This window comes from Sus scrofa, chromosome 6, assembly GCF_000003025.6.
Source record: "Sus scrofa isolate TJ Tabasco breed Duroc chromosome 6, Sscrofa11.1, whole genome shotgun sequence".
NCBI lineage: Eukaryota > Metazoa > Chordata > Mammalia > Artiodactyla > Suidae > Sus > Sus scrofa.
The window spans coordinates 14,529,298-14,545,998 of record NC_010448.4 but is presented as its reverse complement, the minus strand read 5'-3'; the positions used below and the strand labels follow the sequence as shown (position 1 = coordinate 14,545,998).

General features: G+C 44.6%; 1 protein-coding gene across 3 annotated transcripts; it reads right to left on the bottom strand.

Annotated features, from left to right (window-relative positions):
• On the bottom strand, nt 1,497-13,620 carry CHST4 (carbohydrate sulfotransferase 4). 3 transcript variants are annotated; one of them, XM_021093820.1, is made up of 4 exons: nt 13,376-13,620; nt 9,898-10,261; nt 6,474-6,602; nt 1,497-3,075 (listed from the first exon to the last, which is right to left on the bottom strand). In XM_021093820.1, exon 4 carries the CDS (start codon nt 3,059-3,061, stop codon nt 1,886-1,888), a length of 1,176 nt encoding a protein of 391 aa, XP_020949479.1. In that variant the 5' UTR covers nt 3,062-3,075; nt 6,474-6,602; nt 9,898-10,261; nt 13,376-13,620; the 3' UTR covers nt 1,497-1,885. The 3 variants fall into 3 exon arrangements, with proteins under 3 accessions (XP_020949479.1, XP_020949480.1, XP_020949478.1); XM_021093821.1 differs by lacking the exon at nt 6,474-6,602 and having other exon boundaries at nt 10,079-10,261; XM_021093819.1 differs by lacking the exon at nt 6,474-6,602 and having other exon boundaries at nt 13,376-13,615.

The window sequence follows — 16,701 nt, the reverse complement described above, 5'->3', positions numbered from 1 at the left end:
AGAGAGAGAATTCCCACCTGACACTGAGGGAGCTTCTTTATCAAGTGAGGGCCATGTCAAAAAGCGGGAGTGAGAACAACAGAAAAGATGAAATGATGGTATCTCTCAGATCTGAACAGGGTGAAATATTTAAAAAGTCGGGACTCAGAGGTCCATGGAGTTCAAGCCATAAATAGACTTTCCTTTTCCTTCCAGCCTGTGGACAGCACCTATGTCAGAAGTAAGTGGTTTCGATACTCAGCATGTGCTGAGAGGTCACCTGTCTTAGAGCAAGAAGGCAAACAGTGCTGCTGCCCAGGGCAGGGTGTACCATTGTCAGGCTGGCTGTGGGAGAGCCACGCAGGGTCACCTGATAAACACAGACTCCCAGCCTCTCCATGATGTGCAATTCCAGCAGATCTGAACACGGCAAGGCACAGCTTTAACAGGTGATTCTGCCGCACAGCTAGATCTGGGGAGTTGTGGAGAGACTGGGAGAAACACCTTTTCTTGTTAGGGGAGGAGACTAGAAAGAGCCGAATAGCACCGGCCATCCTCTACACGAGGTCTCTGGCTGAGGATGAGCTCCAAAGAACTCTAGAACCTGGAGTGATGCATCTGGTATTTTTACAGCTGATGCCTCACACAAGAAAGGGATTAGCTGCTGGTTGTCTACTTTCTACACATTCTTAACAGGGCAGGGTACCAATCAGTATTGATCAGTTTAGACTTAGTTCTTCATCTGAGCTAAATACTGTCTTAATTTTTCCATGTGTGGATGATAAATAATAATAGTATTTTTTAAACATCTATAAAGATGGTTAGGCTCTTAATAGACTCACAGCTTTCAAAATCAAACGTGTGGTTACCAAAGAGGAAACAGGGAAGGGGGGAAGGGATAAATTAGGAGTTTGGGATTGACATATACACCCTACCGTGTGATATAAGATAGATAACAAACAAGGCCCTACTCTATAGCACAGGGAAATCTACTCAATATTCTGTAACAATCTATGTGGGAAGAGAATCTGAAAAAGAAAATATGTGTATAGATATATATATCTCTGATTTGCTGAGCTCTACACCCACTAACACAACATTGTAAGTCAATTACATGCCAGTAAAAAGTTTTTTTAAAAAGAGAATGATAACAAGGAAAAAAATGATTAGGCTTTTAGGATCCCATAAGAAGGAGCATTTACTCCTCCGTAATTAGAAAGCATAAAAAAAGGTACATTCCAAACAATCTTATTTTGGAATTTTCGTGTTAACAGTTGGCAGCTTCATAGGAAAAAATAGGAAAACCCTGAGGGGAACCGGCGTCTGGGCCAGGCCCAGCCATCCCTTGAACTTAAGAGCTTTTTTTGCTGTGCAGAGATGTGCTTTTGCGTTTGTGGTAACCGATGGCTATGCTGGCCACGCTCCCGGGTAAGGGTCCAGCCCTGTCCTCTGTTCTCTTTCTCAATCCACAGGGAGCTCTGAGGGCTCAGAGTTCACATCCCTGTTGAAGGTGCTGGTGGGCTTTCCTGTCTTGGTGGATTTCCTGTCTTTTCCTGTTTTTTTTTTTTTTTTTTTTTTCTGTCTCTCTCTCCTTTTCTGTTGGGTAGGATGTGAACAGAGAAGTTTATGAATTTACCCCAATGATACTGCCTGGCGCCATGTAGGACCCAGGCCACAAATCTCAGGTATACGCAGATAAGAAAGCCAGCGTTCATTGGTGAACGTGCCACTCACGTGAGGTTCCTGAGTTGCTCTTTTAGACATGAGCAGAGATACAGAGATTTCTTGACTTGAACATGGATGGGCACAACTCATGTTCACACATACACCGACACACATGTCACGGCTCAGAGGCTGCCTTCGGTTCACGTGGCTGAAGCTGGTGCTGGGTGTAGACAGAGCCTCCTCAGCGCTCTTGGGAGACTTGCTCATAGGGGCTCCAGGTAGACAGAAGATCCAGTGACAGGTTTTTCTGCTCTTCCTCAGATGTGGCAAGGTGGTAGCCTAGCACATTCATGGTATTCCTGCAGACTTTCTGGAGTCGAGACACCTTTTCGTAAGGCAAAGACCAGCGCCAGGCCTGAGAAACATTGAGGGCATTCCTGGCGTTGGTGTGGAAGGCGTGGTTGCCCATGCCCTTGCCTCGAGTGATGTTGTACACCCAGGCCTGGAGCTGGGGCAAGAATTTCAGCCCTACATAGTCATACATTTGGGCAGTCTGGGTCAGGGGGTCCCGGACCAGATCCTCATAGCGCACAAGCAGGTAGCGCTGCCTCAGGGCTTTGGGCAGGGCCTGCACAGCCTCAAAGATCTCCAGCTGGCTTTGGCAGATGACTTGCATTGCGTAGTAGGGTTGATCCTCCTTCTTGAGTTTCTGGTGATGCTGCCCCATCACAATGTGGCTGTCAATCAGGAGTTCCTGTGTGGTGTGTTCTCGGGAGCGGAACACTGCCCGGGGGTCCCGGACCAGGTGCACAATGTGCAGGTTGAGGGAGGGGTCTCTCAGCAATGGGTAGAGCACCTGCAGGTTGAAGAAGCGCACCTCCTTGAGGACCACGTGGCTGTAGGAGCGGCAGGCCTTCTCTACCACCTCAAAGGGCTGCTGATTGCACAGAAGCCTGCAGTGAGCCTGGGGTATGATCATATCTCGTGGGAAGATGTTACAGGCAGGTGGGGAACAGAGGGCCCGGCTGCCCTCCCACTGGAAGAGGCTGGACTGCTTTCGGGGGCCAGGTGTCATGTAGGCATCAAAGACACTCATGTCACACAGAAAGACAGCCCGTATGAGATCCCGTACTGCCATATGCAGCCTCTGGGCGGTGCTCTGCGTGAAGGTCATCCAGACGTGCCAGGCAGGCTCCATCAGGTAGAAGACATCTGGGTGCTGTCCAAAAAGCTGCCCCACAAAAGAGGAACCAGAGCGCCACGAAGACAGGATCAGCACGTGCATGTGTGTGGACTTGGGCTCCTCCTTCATATGCAGGGAGTTGAGGTTGTGGCAGTACAGGCGGATGAACAGAACAAAGATGGCCATCTGGGAAGCCAGGAACAGCAGTAGCTTCATTTTTTTGAGCAGTGTCATGCTGAAGTGGAAGACTTTCAGGGGGAAATCAGAGAGGCCGTGTTAGGCTGCTGTTTGGTATCTGCCTTCTCTCCCCTTTCCAGCCAACGCTGCCTTCTCCCTGACCCCCAGAAAGGAGCAGTGTAGACTGCTGGAGTCTTGTTGCAACCGATCGCACACACCCATCTATAGATCAATTCCTGTCCCTTGCAGTTAGTGTGTCAGTGAGCTCTATTTATTTTAAGCTCTTTACTTCCTCCCTCCTACTCCTTCTCATCCACTGAGCTAGGGACTCATCCATATTTCATGAATATAGGCAACAGGTCCATCCTGGCACCCTAGTGACATGCATGTCTTCACACAGGCCATGTAGGCAAAGCTCAGTCACAGTCTGACCCGTGAATTCCTTGTGATTCCTTCTGAAGTGAAGGGATATAAGCTGACTTGGGAAGATAGTCTTATCTTGAGGGAGATTGCCAAGGCCATTTCTCACTGTCTTCCTTTATCTCAGTTAAGCACAGGACTTTTAGTACCCTGAAGGATATGGCTGCAGACTGTAAAACCTCTTGGCTTTAGTTTGGAGTAGTTTCCTCGATGCAGAGCTAAGTGCCCATGGCACCTGTCATCTGGTCTCTTCTGATTTGGTCTCATCCTATGAGGGACATGAGGAGCTGACCCGATGCTGACCTCATGTCTGTATGGGTAATAAACTATCTGAATCTCTTTGGTTTGAATTGTTGTCTCCCTAACAGCCAACTCTGTGAAACTGAGGCAAACCAACCCAAGAGCTGCAGTAGTGACACTGGCTTGTTGGCCACTGTGCTGCTGCTTGGAGGAAAGCTTGAGCGCTTGACACAGTTTACTCAGGGTTGCTCAGTACAGTTGAGCAGGTTGTATACTGCCCAGCCTTAGGGAATGCCACGTCATCAAGAATTTAAGATATGTATTATTTTAAAATGTCTGGTAAGTGACAGTAAAGTATCTTGGTCCCACAGAATAAATACATCAGGATAGCTTTGTAGTTGCCAAATGTAAAATATGTAGAGAAAGGAATTTCACACTAAGGCTCAAACAGACTGCCCCCCCAACATGGCCCATCCTGAACTTACTCCCTTCACCCTCAGGGCTTGTTTTGTGTGAAAAGATCACAGTTGCCAGTGCCAAGCTAGAATATTATTCCAAGGGAAATCTTAACCCGTCTTAAGGGCTGAGATGACTCTGGATTATTTGGGGTGACCTACTGGCATAAATAACTATTGAGAGATATTATAGGTATTTCATATAATGTCAGATATTAATAGCAGCAAGGTGCTAGTTTACATATCACTCTGTACACAAGGCATTCTTCCTTCAAACTTTAATAAAAAAGATAAATAATGTTTCTGGACAGTAATTGGAGCTAGATTTAGAAAGTGCTATTTTCCTGGTGATACAGGGCTTATCACTAATTTTTTTTCAAGTTTTTAATAGGTAATAGTCACATGGTTCAAATTGTTTTTTAAAGTGTTAGTATCGTGGACATTAAATCCATAGACTCAGAATTTAAAAGAAGGCTTCCTAAGATTCCACATGCAGGAGGGCAGTGAGGGAAGTGCTTGCCATCCTGTAGCCTGGCCTGTCGCACTCCAGGTCTTTAGCAAGGGGAAATCCTGTGACAACAGTTATGTCTGTGGAGGAGGCCTGTGGTCATAAATTAGAAAATTTCTAGAGTTCTTTGTAGACAGGGCTAATGACATATTTTTTAAAGGAGTCACAGTAGTTTCCTAGGGGAAAGAATACCTAAGAATTTTACCAGCTGCTGAATCGATAACTCAGTAACCTCTTTTCTGTTTACGTTGGTGTTTATCTATGAGCTGGTGTTTTATGATCACTATACAGCAAAAAGTCTACTTGCAACCCATGTCCTCCCTATGCCCACTGCCCACCCTGCCCCCACATGGCAACTGGGTTCATTTTTCACATGTCCTTTCGGTTGCGTTATTATGTGTACACAAGAAAATGCAAATGTATGGAGTTCCCCTTGTGGCTCAGCAGGTTAAGAACCTGAGCAGTATCCGTGAGGACGAGGGTCCAATCCCTGGACTCGCTCAGTGGGTTAAGGATCTGGCGTTGTGGTGAGCTGTGGTGTAGGTCACAGGTGCAGCTCAGATCTGGTGTTGGCTGTGGTGTAGGCCGGCAGCTGCGGTTCTGATTCGACCCCTAGCCTGGAAACGTCATATGCCGCAGGTACTGCCATGAAAAGCAAGCAAGCAAGCAAGCAAGGAAAGAAAATGAAAATGTGTACATATTCTTAATTCCCCCCCCCTTTTTTAATAGCTGTACTTCACCTTGCTTTGTTAACAGTATTTCTTGGAGAGCTTTCCATGGCAGTACTTAAAGCCTTTCCTCATTCCTTTTTACCACCACGTACAATTTTACTGTGCAGATGTACCACAGTTTATTTAACCAGTTTCCTCACTGATGAGCATTTGGGTTGTTTCCAGTCTTCTGCCATTTCAGAAACTTCAGTGACCTTTATGCTCATACATCATTATATACGTATGTAAGCTAGCTCCCCAGAAGTGGAACTGCTGAGTCAGAGACTGTGTGTATGTGTATTTTTGGTTTCTGTTGTCCAGACAGCCTTCATACTGGTGATAAACCACTGTGTATGTCTAGTGCTCCAGAGATTCTAGGGAGTAGATTTTGAAGGAGGAATCAGGCAGCCTCCGATGTGACTCTTGAGGTTTGTAGCTGCTTCCTGAAGAGGCGGAGAAGCTTTGCGGGCCCATGGGCTTCCCTTGGAAGTCCCCTGAACCTTCTGGGAAGTGTGTAATGAGCTCAGCCAAACCTCGTGTGTCAGTGACCCAGAAACCCCTCTCTTCCATTCATGACAACAATGTATTTCCTCCACATGTGCCAAAAGGATTCAGTGAGCACTTTGCTATATGTCAGGAAAATAGCAATGAATGGTAATCCCTGTCTTGGCCTTGCAAGTTAGAACAGGGCCAGCTAAGAGGTACTCGTAGTTCTTTCAAACTTGAACCCAGGAAATGAATAGAAACGATGCCATTTTTGATAATGGCTCAAGAATACCACCCCCACCACACTCCTCCCAAGGATTGAGGAAATGACCAGCCAGAGATCTTCTCCCAAAGGCAGTATGACCAGGAGCAAAATTTTGGAACAAAGGTAGGAAATAATGGAGCAAAAGAGGAAAGTAAAGAGCTTGACCTGTGTATAATTATAAGGAAACTGTGATAGAATTTTATATGCAGGGCCTATAATCAGCTCAGGAAAAAGCTAACATTTCCTAGGGATTAGCAGTGTAGACCTTTCAGTTATACTCTCCCTCTCCCATCTGGCTTTGGACCAGCTCGGGGTCCTGAGCGGCCTTGAATGCTCTGAGCCCTCCTTGCCTGCCAGTAGCTCCTGGCTTCCTGCCCATTCTTACCAGAGCTGTGGCCTGGCTATTTTAACTCGTCCCCAGGTTGTCCTCAGGCTTTAGTAGACCACAGTTTTCAGGAATTCCCATGGAAATCTTGACTTCTTTCTCTGCTCTTTCTTTCCATAAGCAAGTTCCCTGGCCAGAAGGAAAATATGCTTTTGTAATCTCTTGTTGCTGAGATCTAGACATATCCTGGATCCAAGCCACCCATGATGGGGCTGATCGGAATAGCCAGGGAACACTTCAGGGTGTGTCTCTGCAGAGTCTGGACTCAGTGGGAGAGGCAGCTCCCTGAAGAAAAGGAAACTCGAGGCTTTTTAGGACAAAATCCTCTAATCTAACAGCACCTCTCCCCAGCTGTTACTGTCCTGCAGTAACCTCCTCTGTAGTCTTTGGGGTTGGTGAGCACTTAAGAGAAGTCCGTGACGTATCTTATCTTCCAAGTCGGAGTCCCTAGTCCACCTTCCTGAGTGTTCTTTTAGGGCTCTTCGATTGCGTTCTTGAATCCTGCCTTCCCTATGATCGAATCAGGATCATCTCTAGCCTGCCCTTGATAGCACGTGGCCTCTCTCTTGTGTTGCTCATTTTTTTCTCCCTCAGCTCCTCCCGCCCTCATCCACTGCTGCCAGAATCTATCTTTTTAAACACAAGCCTATTACTCCCTTCCTTAAATTCTTTCAGTACTTTTCTGCCACAGGATTCAATCCCCAGTTCTTGTGCCCAGGGCCCTTCGTAATCTGATCTTTGATCCCTGTCACTCCCCTCCCTTTCAGCACCTTAGGCTCCAGGTTTTTTACTTTCAGTTCTTCCCAACTTGCCCTGTTGTTTAGAAGCCCGGAGACTTTGCGAGCTGACCATCCTTTCCTCAAGATTCTACCCACCTGTCGGCTTTCTCCCCCAAAGATAACTTGTTTCCTCCCCAAATTTAGTTTTCGCCCAAGCTCTTCTTTCGCTCGCATCTCACACTCTGCAGTAAACAGCTGTAGATGAGTGTCTCTCCCACTGGGCTGCCGTTACATAAGGGTAAAGTCTATGTCTTATCTTATTTACAGACACTTAAAAGGTACAAGTGATTAGGGCTCATTAAATGCTTGTTGCTTAGTCACTTCTAGGGAACAGATACCTGAATGAGATCCATGGAGAAACTGAAACTTTTCTTTTTTTCTAAAATGCACGTGGATGTCCCTGTAGTATCAGCTAATAAAATTTGGGTGATTTCATTGAGTATTGAGCACAAGACTGATACTGTCTCAGAGTTCCTGCTGTAGCACAACAGGATTGGCAGCATCTCTGGAGTGATGGAATGCAGGTTTGTCCCTGGCCTGGCACAGTGAGTTAAGGATTTGGCATTGCTGAAGCTGCCACATAGGTCACAACTGCGGCTCGGATCGGATCTCTGGCCTAGGAACTCCTTATGCTGTGAGGCAGCCAAAAAGAAAAAAGAAAAACCAGTACCGCTTCAGTTGCATGGAGCAAGATATTAAAAACGTCAGAGGCATAATTTGAAAGCAATATGACACAATGAACCTCATTCCAAAAAAAAAAAAAAAAGTTTCTTTATGGAGCATGTATTAATTAGAACTAGGAGGAATAAACCATGAACATTATTTTTTAAAAATATTGATCAGTAAGAAATGAAAGCCCCATTGCAGGGCAACAGACTACTCACAATATTTTCCTTGCTCAGTTAGAAAAAGAAGAAAAAAGGAAGGAAAAACCCACAGGACAACCTGTCGTCTCCAGTCCCCAAAAAACTAATTTAAAAATATGTGGCCCCAATGATGCGTGAGTAGTGTCGTCTTAGCACAGGAAGGACAGTCCATCAAAGTCAGACAACGCTAGGATCTTGAAAAACACCAAAGGATGGTAATGACATAGCACCTATATCAGGCACAGGGACCATGAGGCTGCAGGATGGGTGACCTCATCCAGCAGCCTGATAACATAGGGCTAAATTAGAGATGACCCCCAAATCCATACTGTGTAACATTTTAGAAACAAAATGAGGAATTCTGAGGAGAAAACGAAACAGACACCAGTTTAAGAGCCCTAGATTCTAGCCACTGACACATTTCTAAGTGATCTCTACACATAACTCACTTAGATTTCCAAGTTATTATGCCCCCCAAACCAGGAATTGGAGATGCCAGAAGACATTTGCACAGAGAGAGAAGAGAGCTGGATTGGGGAAACTTACATCCACATTGGCAGCTGCAGAACCCGGAAGCCTGTGAGCTAAGCACCTGGACAGAGTGTCCGTATAACAGGCTCTAAGTAGCCGAAAGATCTTTGCAATCCCAGTGCCCCTAGTAACAACGACAGTGCCTGGCACCTAGTGGGGCTCAAGAAACATCTATTGAATCAATTGACTGAATGAACAAACATTTGTAGAGTGTTTTCTACTGTTTGCTGTGCCCTCGTTGAACTTGGTAATGAAAAGAAGACAAGATATTTTATTTTGCGCATATAAAGGTTTTTTACCTCCAGAGTTCCTGTCGTGGCTCAGTGGTAACGAATCCAAATAGGATCCACGAGGATGTGGGTTCAATCCCTTCCCTTGCTCAGTGGGTTAAGGATCCTGTGTTGCCATGAGCTGTGGTATAGGTCACAAACATGGCTTGGATCCCCAGTTGCTGCGGCCGTGGCTGTTGCTGGCAGCCGTAGCTCTGATTTGACCTGCAGCCTGGGAACTTCCATATGCCTTGGGTATGGCACTAAGAAAAAACAAAGTTTTTTTCCTTCCAATTAGAAGTTGCAGACTTATTCAAGGATATCGAGATAGAAGTCTCTTCTACCTTGGCTAATTCTCTGGCCTCGTGATTTAACCTTATTTTACATATGAGTGGTGCCGCACAACTTTGAAAGCATTTAGCAACCGTAGTGACAGTGGTCCAATTAAATATATAGAACAGTGATGATCCACACCTCCATTTTTCAGAGTAAGTGGAGTTTAATTAATTGGATCAACGATAGAAATAGCTTCTGCTTGATCAGACCCATGTCTTTGGGTCCCAGGTCTGAGAGTTCAGTTATCACGCTAAATCTCACCTGAACTAGAAAAAACCTCTAGCTCCCAGCACCTGAACAGAGGAGAAGCTGCCGGATATACAGAGATCTGAGGTTGGAAGCCAGCATTTGAATGAGTATGTTGTATCAGGGAGACTAGCTACAAAGTATACACCACACTCTAGGCTGCTTTTTCAGAATCTTAGGGATAGAGTTGGGTGGTGATAGAGGAGCTGCTGGCAGGCAGCTTGTGCTTTTCTGGGAAGATTATCCAGGTGATTCTGATTCGACCCCCCTCCAATACCTCCCCTCTGCCATCACAAAATCCCCAGTTTAATTTCCCCAGGTCATCTGATACTCAGCTCCAGTAACCTGGTGAAAATGGCCCTGCTTTGAAGAAGTAAAGAGAAAATTCTCTCCTTACCTTGTTAATGGCTTAGGCTTCGCCAGTGCTCTAAAGGCTCACTGCTAGCCAAGTTGTGCAGCTTTTCTCCTCTGACTCACCAGCTCCCCTCTCAGCTTCCTCCTCCTCCTTGCATCTTGCATAACCATCTCTACTCAGAGCAAGTAACGCTGGCTTCTCCCTCCTGCCAAAAATTACCCACCTGCCAAGATGGGGTTAAGAAAGCCTCACTCCTCGAGAGCCTTGATATTAGCAGCTTTAACTGTGAAAGACTCAGGGGGGTGGGGAGACTGCTTGAATGGGCTGGGCCTGGAGGAGCCAAGGAGGAAGCATTCTCTTCCACAACTGGGAGGTGATGGAGATTCCTTGAAGGCAGGTTAACTCCCTAAGGGCCAAAGGAAAAAAGAAAGCCCAGAAGTTGGTAGGTTGATAGGGAAATTGCCAGACTATGATAGCCAAATGGACACATGTGAAACCTTGCTCTTGAGAAAACCTTGAAGGTATTTCTGGATTGCACCTTCCTGCTTACTCCACTGGGATTTAGGAAGATTACACCTTTTTTTTTTTTTTTGGCCTCCGTGTTTTATGCAGCATCTTAACCCTTCTTGCAGGGGGTGATGACTAGATGTACTACCTAGATGTAATAACTTGTTTGGGAGGACATAGGTGTATTGGTGTTTAGTTGGGGTACAGGAAAAGAAATTTCTCCTTCAGAGAAAAAAGATACAAGTTCATTAAAAACTATAGCTCCTTGGAGTTCCTGTCGTGGCTCTGTGGTTAATGAATCCGACTAGGAACCATGAGGCTGTGGGTTTGATCCCTGGCCTTGCTCACTGGGTTAAGGATCTGGCGTTACCATGAGCTGTGTGTAGGTCACCGACGCGGCTCGATCCCGCGTTGCTGTGGCTCTGGTGTAGGCCAGTGGCTACAGCTCCGATTCGACCCCTAGCCTGGGAACCTCCATATGCCGTGGGAGCGGCCCTAGAAAAGGCAAAAGACAAAAAACAAACAAAAACAAAAAACCCTATAGCTTCTTACCAGCTATATGTACTTGGCAAATCACAAAACTAGTCTGAGCTACTTTACATGATTATTGTGAATATAAAACAATAGGTGAATTTTTTATGAATTTAAATTTAAAAAACCCAGTCACCCAAGTTATTAAATTATTTTCAATTCATTAATTATAAATAATACATTCAATTTATTAAATAAAAATTATTCCAAAAACAAATCCAAAACAATTAATAAAATGGCAATAAGAACATACATAGCAGTAATTACCTTAAATGTTAATGGACTAAACGCCCCAACCGAAAGACATAGACTGGCTCATTGGATACAAAAACAAGACCCATATATATGCTGTCTTCAAGAGACCCACTTCACTTCTAGGGACACATACAGATTGAAAGTGAGAGGATGAAAGAAAATATTCCATACAAACGGAATCAAAAGAAAGCTGGAGTAGCAATACTCATTTCAGACAAAATAGACCTTAAAATGAAGAATATTTTAAGAGACAAGGAAAGACACTACATAATATCAAAAGATCAATACAAAAAGAAGATATAGCAATTTTAAATATCTATGCACCCAACATAGGGTCACCACAATATATAAGGCAACCACTGACAACCTTAAAAGGAGAAATCAACAAGAACATTATATATGTGAGACTAATAATGAAATAATTATCTATTTCAGTCTTGTGACTTAATGCTCTAAATGACTTTTTAAAGCATACCTGGTTGGGAGTTCCTTTCGTGACGCAGTGGTTAACGAATCTGACTAGGAACCATGAGACTGTGGGTTCGATCCCTGGCCTTGCTCAGTGGATTAAGGATCTGGCGTTGCTGTGAGCTATGGTGTAGGTTGCAGACGAGGCTCAGATCCTGAGTTGCTGTGGCTCTGGCGTGGGCTGGTGGCTACAGCTCCGATTGGACCCCAAGCCTGGGAACCTCCATATGCCACAGAAGCAGCCCAAGAAAATGGCAAAAAGACAAAAAAATAAATAAGTAAATAAAATAAAATAAAAACCTGACCATAGACCACTTCTTTTCTCTGAAAGAGATTAGGAGGTGGCAGGCATTGTCTTTGAAAATAATGTCAGTGACCTCAGAATTTGGGCAACAATTTTTTGCTTCCTTATTTTTAAAACAGAGGTGTGTATAGGTGTTTGTTTACGGGAGTTCCCGTGATGGCACAGCAGAAATGAACCCAACTAGTATCCATGAGGATGCGGGTTCAATCCCTGACTTCACTCAGTGGGTCGGGAATCCGGGGTTGCTGTGAGCTGTGGTGTAGGTCGCAGATTCGGCTTGGATCCTGCGTTGCTGTGGCTGTGGTGTAGGCTGGTAGCTGTAGCCTGGGAACTTCCATATGCCGCAGATGTGGCCTTAAAAAGCAAAACAAAATAAATTTTTTTATGAATTCAGCAAGATAGCAGGATATATGATTATGTACAGAAATCAGTTGCATTTCCTTAAACCAACAAGTAAATATCAGAACAAGACTGTAAAAAAAAGTCCCTTTTAAATTTGCATCCACATGGAGAACAAACTTCTGGTTATGAAGCAGGAGAGGGAGGGAGTAGGGTGGACTGGGAGTTTGGGGTTAGTAGGTACAAACTGTTGTATTTGGAGTGGATAAGCAATGCGATCCTGCTGTGTAGCTCAGGGAACTATATCTAGTCACTTGCGATGGAACATGGTGGAGGATAATGTGAGAAGAAGAAAGTACATATTTGTATAGCTGAATCAATTTGCCATACAGCAGAAATAACATAACATTGTAAGTGAACTATACTTCAGTAAAATAAAATTTTTAAAAATATCATAAGCAAAGTTAAAAAATGGGTTTTGGTTACCATTTACAAAATATTCTTAAGAGAAAAGAAATTATAATATCTCTAAAAACAATTAAATAAAGAATACTTTGGCAAGTTAAAATCTTATTATGATGGCCTGTTATCCAGTCATAGACACCAAGGACAGTTGTCCCCCCCTTATCCCTGTGTTCTGCATCCAAGGATTCAACCAACCTCAATTGAAAATAATCAGAAGAAAAAAATTTTTTTCCCAGAAAGTTCCAAATAGCAAAACTTGAATTCGCCAGGCACTGGCCACTATTTACATAGGCTTTACAGTGTATTTAGAACTATTCATATATCATTTCCATTATTTTAAGTAGTGTGCATAATCTGGAGATGATTTAAAGTATATAGGAGGATGTGTGTGGGTTGTATGTATATATGATACATTTTATACAAGGGCCTTGAGCTTGGTGCCAGTGAGCGTCCTAGAACCAGTCCGATTGCAAATACCAGGGAAAGGATGACTGTACAAGTGAGGATATGCAGATCACTAAAGGTTGAAGGCCAAATTTGTAAAGCAGCACATTAGAATTCCCAGGCCTTGATCCAGCCATGAAAAATAGCCTGTGTAGCTTCCAGGACATGGAGTTTAATTCAGAAACCATTTGATAAATGTTTACTCACTTTTGAGATCTGGGAGGGAAGTTGTCTGTACTGTAGCACACACACAAATTGACTTCTCTTTCTTTATGGGAGGCAAAGATCCTCTTACACTGTGTATTCTTGGATTATGTCAGGTAGTCAGTCATAGGTGTAACCACTGGCTTTGTCACATTATGAATTGCATAATCACTGTGTTATTGACACTGACCTTTAAATGGTGCTTTCTTCCTGGAAGCTTTATTGCTGGAATTAAATGAACCATCACTCTCCAGGGAAAATGGAACCAACATTTCACTTGACTTTGAGTAGGAAAAAAAAAAAAGGATGAGGAGTTCCCATTGTGGCTCAGTGATTAATGAATCCGACTAGGAATCATGAGGTTGCGGGTTTGATCCTTGGCCTTGCTCAGCGGGTTAAGGATCTGGCGTTGCCATGAGCTGTGGTGTAGGTCACAGATGCGGCTCGGATCCTGAATTGCTATGGCCGTGGCGTAGGCCATCGGCTACAGCTCCCATTAGACCCCTAGCCTGGGAACTGTGGGTGTGGCCCTAGAAAAGACAAAAAGACAAAAAAAAAAAAAAAAAGGATGAGGAAGCTTTTTATAAGTATAGGAACACATGTAAATTATGGTGGCCTGTAAAAGCAACTGATTTTGGAGTTTGGACTTTCTTTTCAAGCCTCAGATAATCTGATGGAAGATAAAGCCTTCTCTCTAGAAGAATGCACATTTACTCAAACACAATACTGTGTCCAATTTCAAGGGGTCCCAAGTTAAGAATCCCTACAAAAAACTGCATGCACTTCAGGTATTCTCAGACTACGGTTTTCTTAAGACATTTGTCTCCCAGGAACCACTATTCAGCAGAGCTGTGAGCTCCATGTGTCAGCCCCTGAATCAGAGTCAGATGTTCTCAGAGATCAAGGAGTTCTTAATCCTTTCTGGTTACACTACCCGCTCCTGCTACTCTCATCCAAACCATTACTCCTTGTGTACTAGGATTGGAGTTTCTTCACTGCTATTACTTGGTTCCTGGTCTTTCCTGTCCACAGTGACACTAACAGGACAGTCCAGCTTTCCTTGCATTTCTTTTCATGTGGCGGCTCTGGCATTCCTCATTTCACTCAGAAGGCATCAGCCTGCGGTGTGGTTATCAAGGCCTGAAACTCGAGTGGCTTTACACTCCCTCCTTCCCTCCCTCCATTGGTCGTCAGCCCTGTGTGGCTTACCAGAGCCTAGTGTCCGTCCTGGCTAGGGTATTGGCTAAGTAGCTGGGTTTAAAAGAATGAATTCTGGAAGACTAGAGCTTTCTGTTTTGGTTAAGCATCTGTAGACGTAACAGTTGGATGTTAAGCATCTCAGGGAGACAAGACCTTTGGAAGACGTATGCCAGGAAGGGAATCTGGGTTGCTGTAAATCCTATTATCCAATGGACAGTTGCCTTCAGTAGAACTTGCTTCCTTGATCTGGGCACTGGGGGAGGACACCTGTGGGGATCCCCTGGCAATAGAATGGTGCTTATCTCTGTGTTAGAGGTATCAGTTTAAACAGTGGGAGAACAAGCTGGATTAAGGTAGAAGATAATCAATGGTTTTAAGGTTCTTTTGTTTTGTTTTTTGTCTTTTTGCCATTTCTTGGGCCGCTCCCGTGGCATATGGAGGTTCCCAGGCTAGGGATCTAATCAGAGCTGCAGCTGCCAGCCTATGGCAGAGCCACAGCAGCGCAGGATCCGAGCCACGTCTGTGACCTACACCACAGCTCACGGCGATGACGGGTCCTTAACCCACAGGGCAAGGGCAGGGATCAAACCCGCAACCTCATGGTTCCTAGTCGGATTCGTTAACCACTGTGCCACAGCGGGAACTCCGGTTTTAAGGTTCTTATTGGTTCTTGCTCTCTTGAGTGTCCATAACAGGTCAGAGTGGATGAGAAGATGAGTAGAGCCAGGAGTTCCTCATAAAGCCCAAACTTAGAAGTTCTTGGTGATTCAGAAGCTTGACAGTGTTGAACAGCAGATGCCTTATCTGGAATCAGGACAGGATGTGAATTCTGCCTCCAGACTTTCAAAACTCTCCAGAGACTGCAGGTGATCCATGATGGCCCAGTCAAGGGCTTTCTGGGGGTGAAATCTGACGGGCTTTTCCATGTATCACGTTGATCATCAGGGTCTGTCTCTTCTACTCCTAAATAGCTGTCATGTTTGCTCCCTTTCTTTTTGTGTCCCCAGCCATTGTCTTTGCTCAGGCTCTCAATTTTTCTCGCTTGAATTTCTGCCAACAACGCTTCAGTTGTTCCCTGCACCTCCAGTCCCAGCACTGCAGTCTTTTCTGCAGTGATCTTTCCTTGTACAGACCTGATCCACATCACTTTTCTGATGGAAGCGCTGCAGTGGAGCTGATTATCGGACGAGGAGAAAACTCCTTGGCATGCCACTACGCATTTTTAAAAGAAGCTGTTGTCTGTCTATTCTTCTTTGTAATCTCTTTCATGCAGTAAATTCCAAAAACATCTTTTTGGTGCCTATTACACTCCAGGAACTGCTCTAGGCCCTGAAAACTGTTGCGAACAAAACAGACAAAATGTCTCTGGAGCTTGCATTCTGTTGGGTGGGGGACAAATACATAAATAAAGTGTATAGTATAACAGATTGTGACAAGTGCTATGGAGAAAATAAGAAAGAAGAGATTTTTAAAAATAAAAGGAAGAGATTGTGGCAGGGGTGTGCGGGTGGGGATTCTTCCAGTTTGTGATAGCGGGATCAGGGAAAGTAACGTTTTGGTGAGGACCTGAGGGCGGTGAGGGGGATAAAAACCAAGAAAACCTACGAGGAAAGACCATTCTAGGCAAAAGGAGCAGGTAATTGCAAAGGTGCTGAACCAGGAACCCCAAGGAAAGTGGTGTGACTGATCAGAGTGAGCAGGGAGAGTATAAACCAGGAGGTTGTGAGCTACCAAAGGCAGAACAGAAGAAATGATGTAGGAAAGCATTATCGTTACCAGTTGGAGTGTGACTTGGGGCCAAATGGAAAGTTACTGGAGCGTGTAAGTTTAAGAATGATCTATATTCTAAAAGGACCATTTGGCGTATTGTGAGGTGAGTAAACCAGAAGAGGCTCAAGGAGAGAAGCTGCGAGGTCAGCTAGGAGGCCAGTGTCTTGTATCAGGGTAGTAGTCGTGGAGGTAGTGGATTCTAAAATATCTATTAACACATATTTTAAAGGTAGAGTCAATTCATTGACGGATCACATGTGGGAATGAGTCAGGGCTGACTCAAGGATGTCGTTGCCATTTTCGAAAAAGGGAAGAGTTAGCTTTTGGAGTCAGAAATCAGGAATTAGATTTTGGATGTG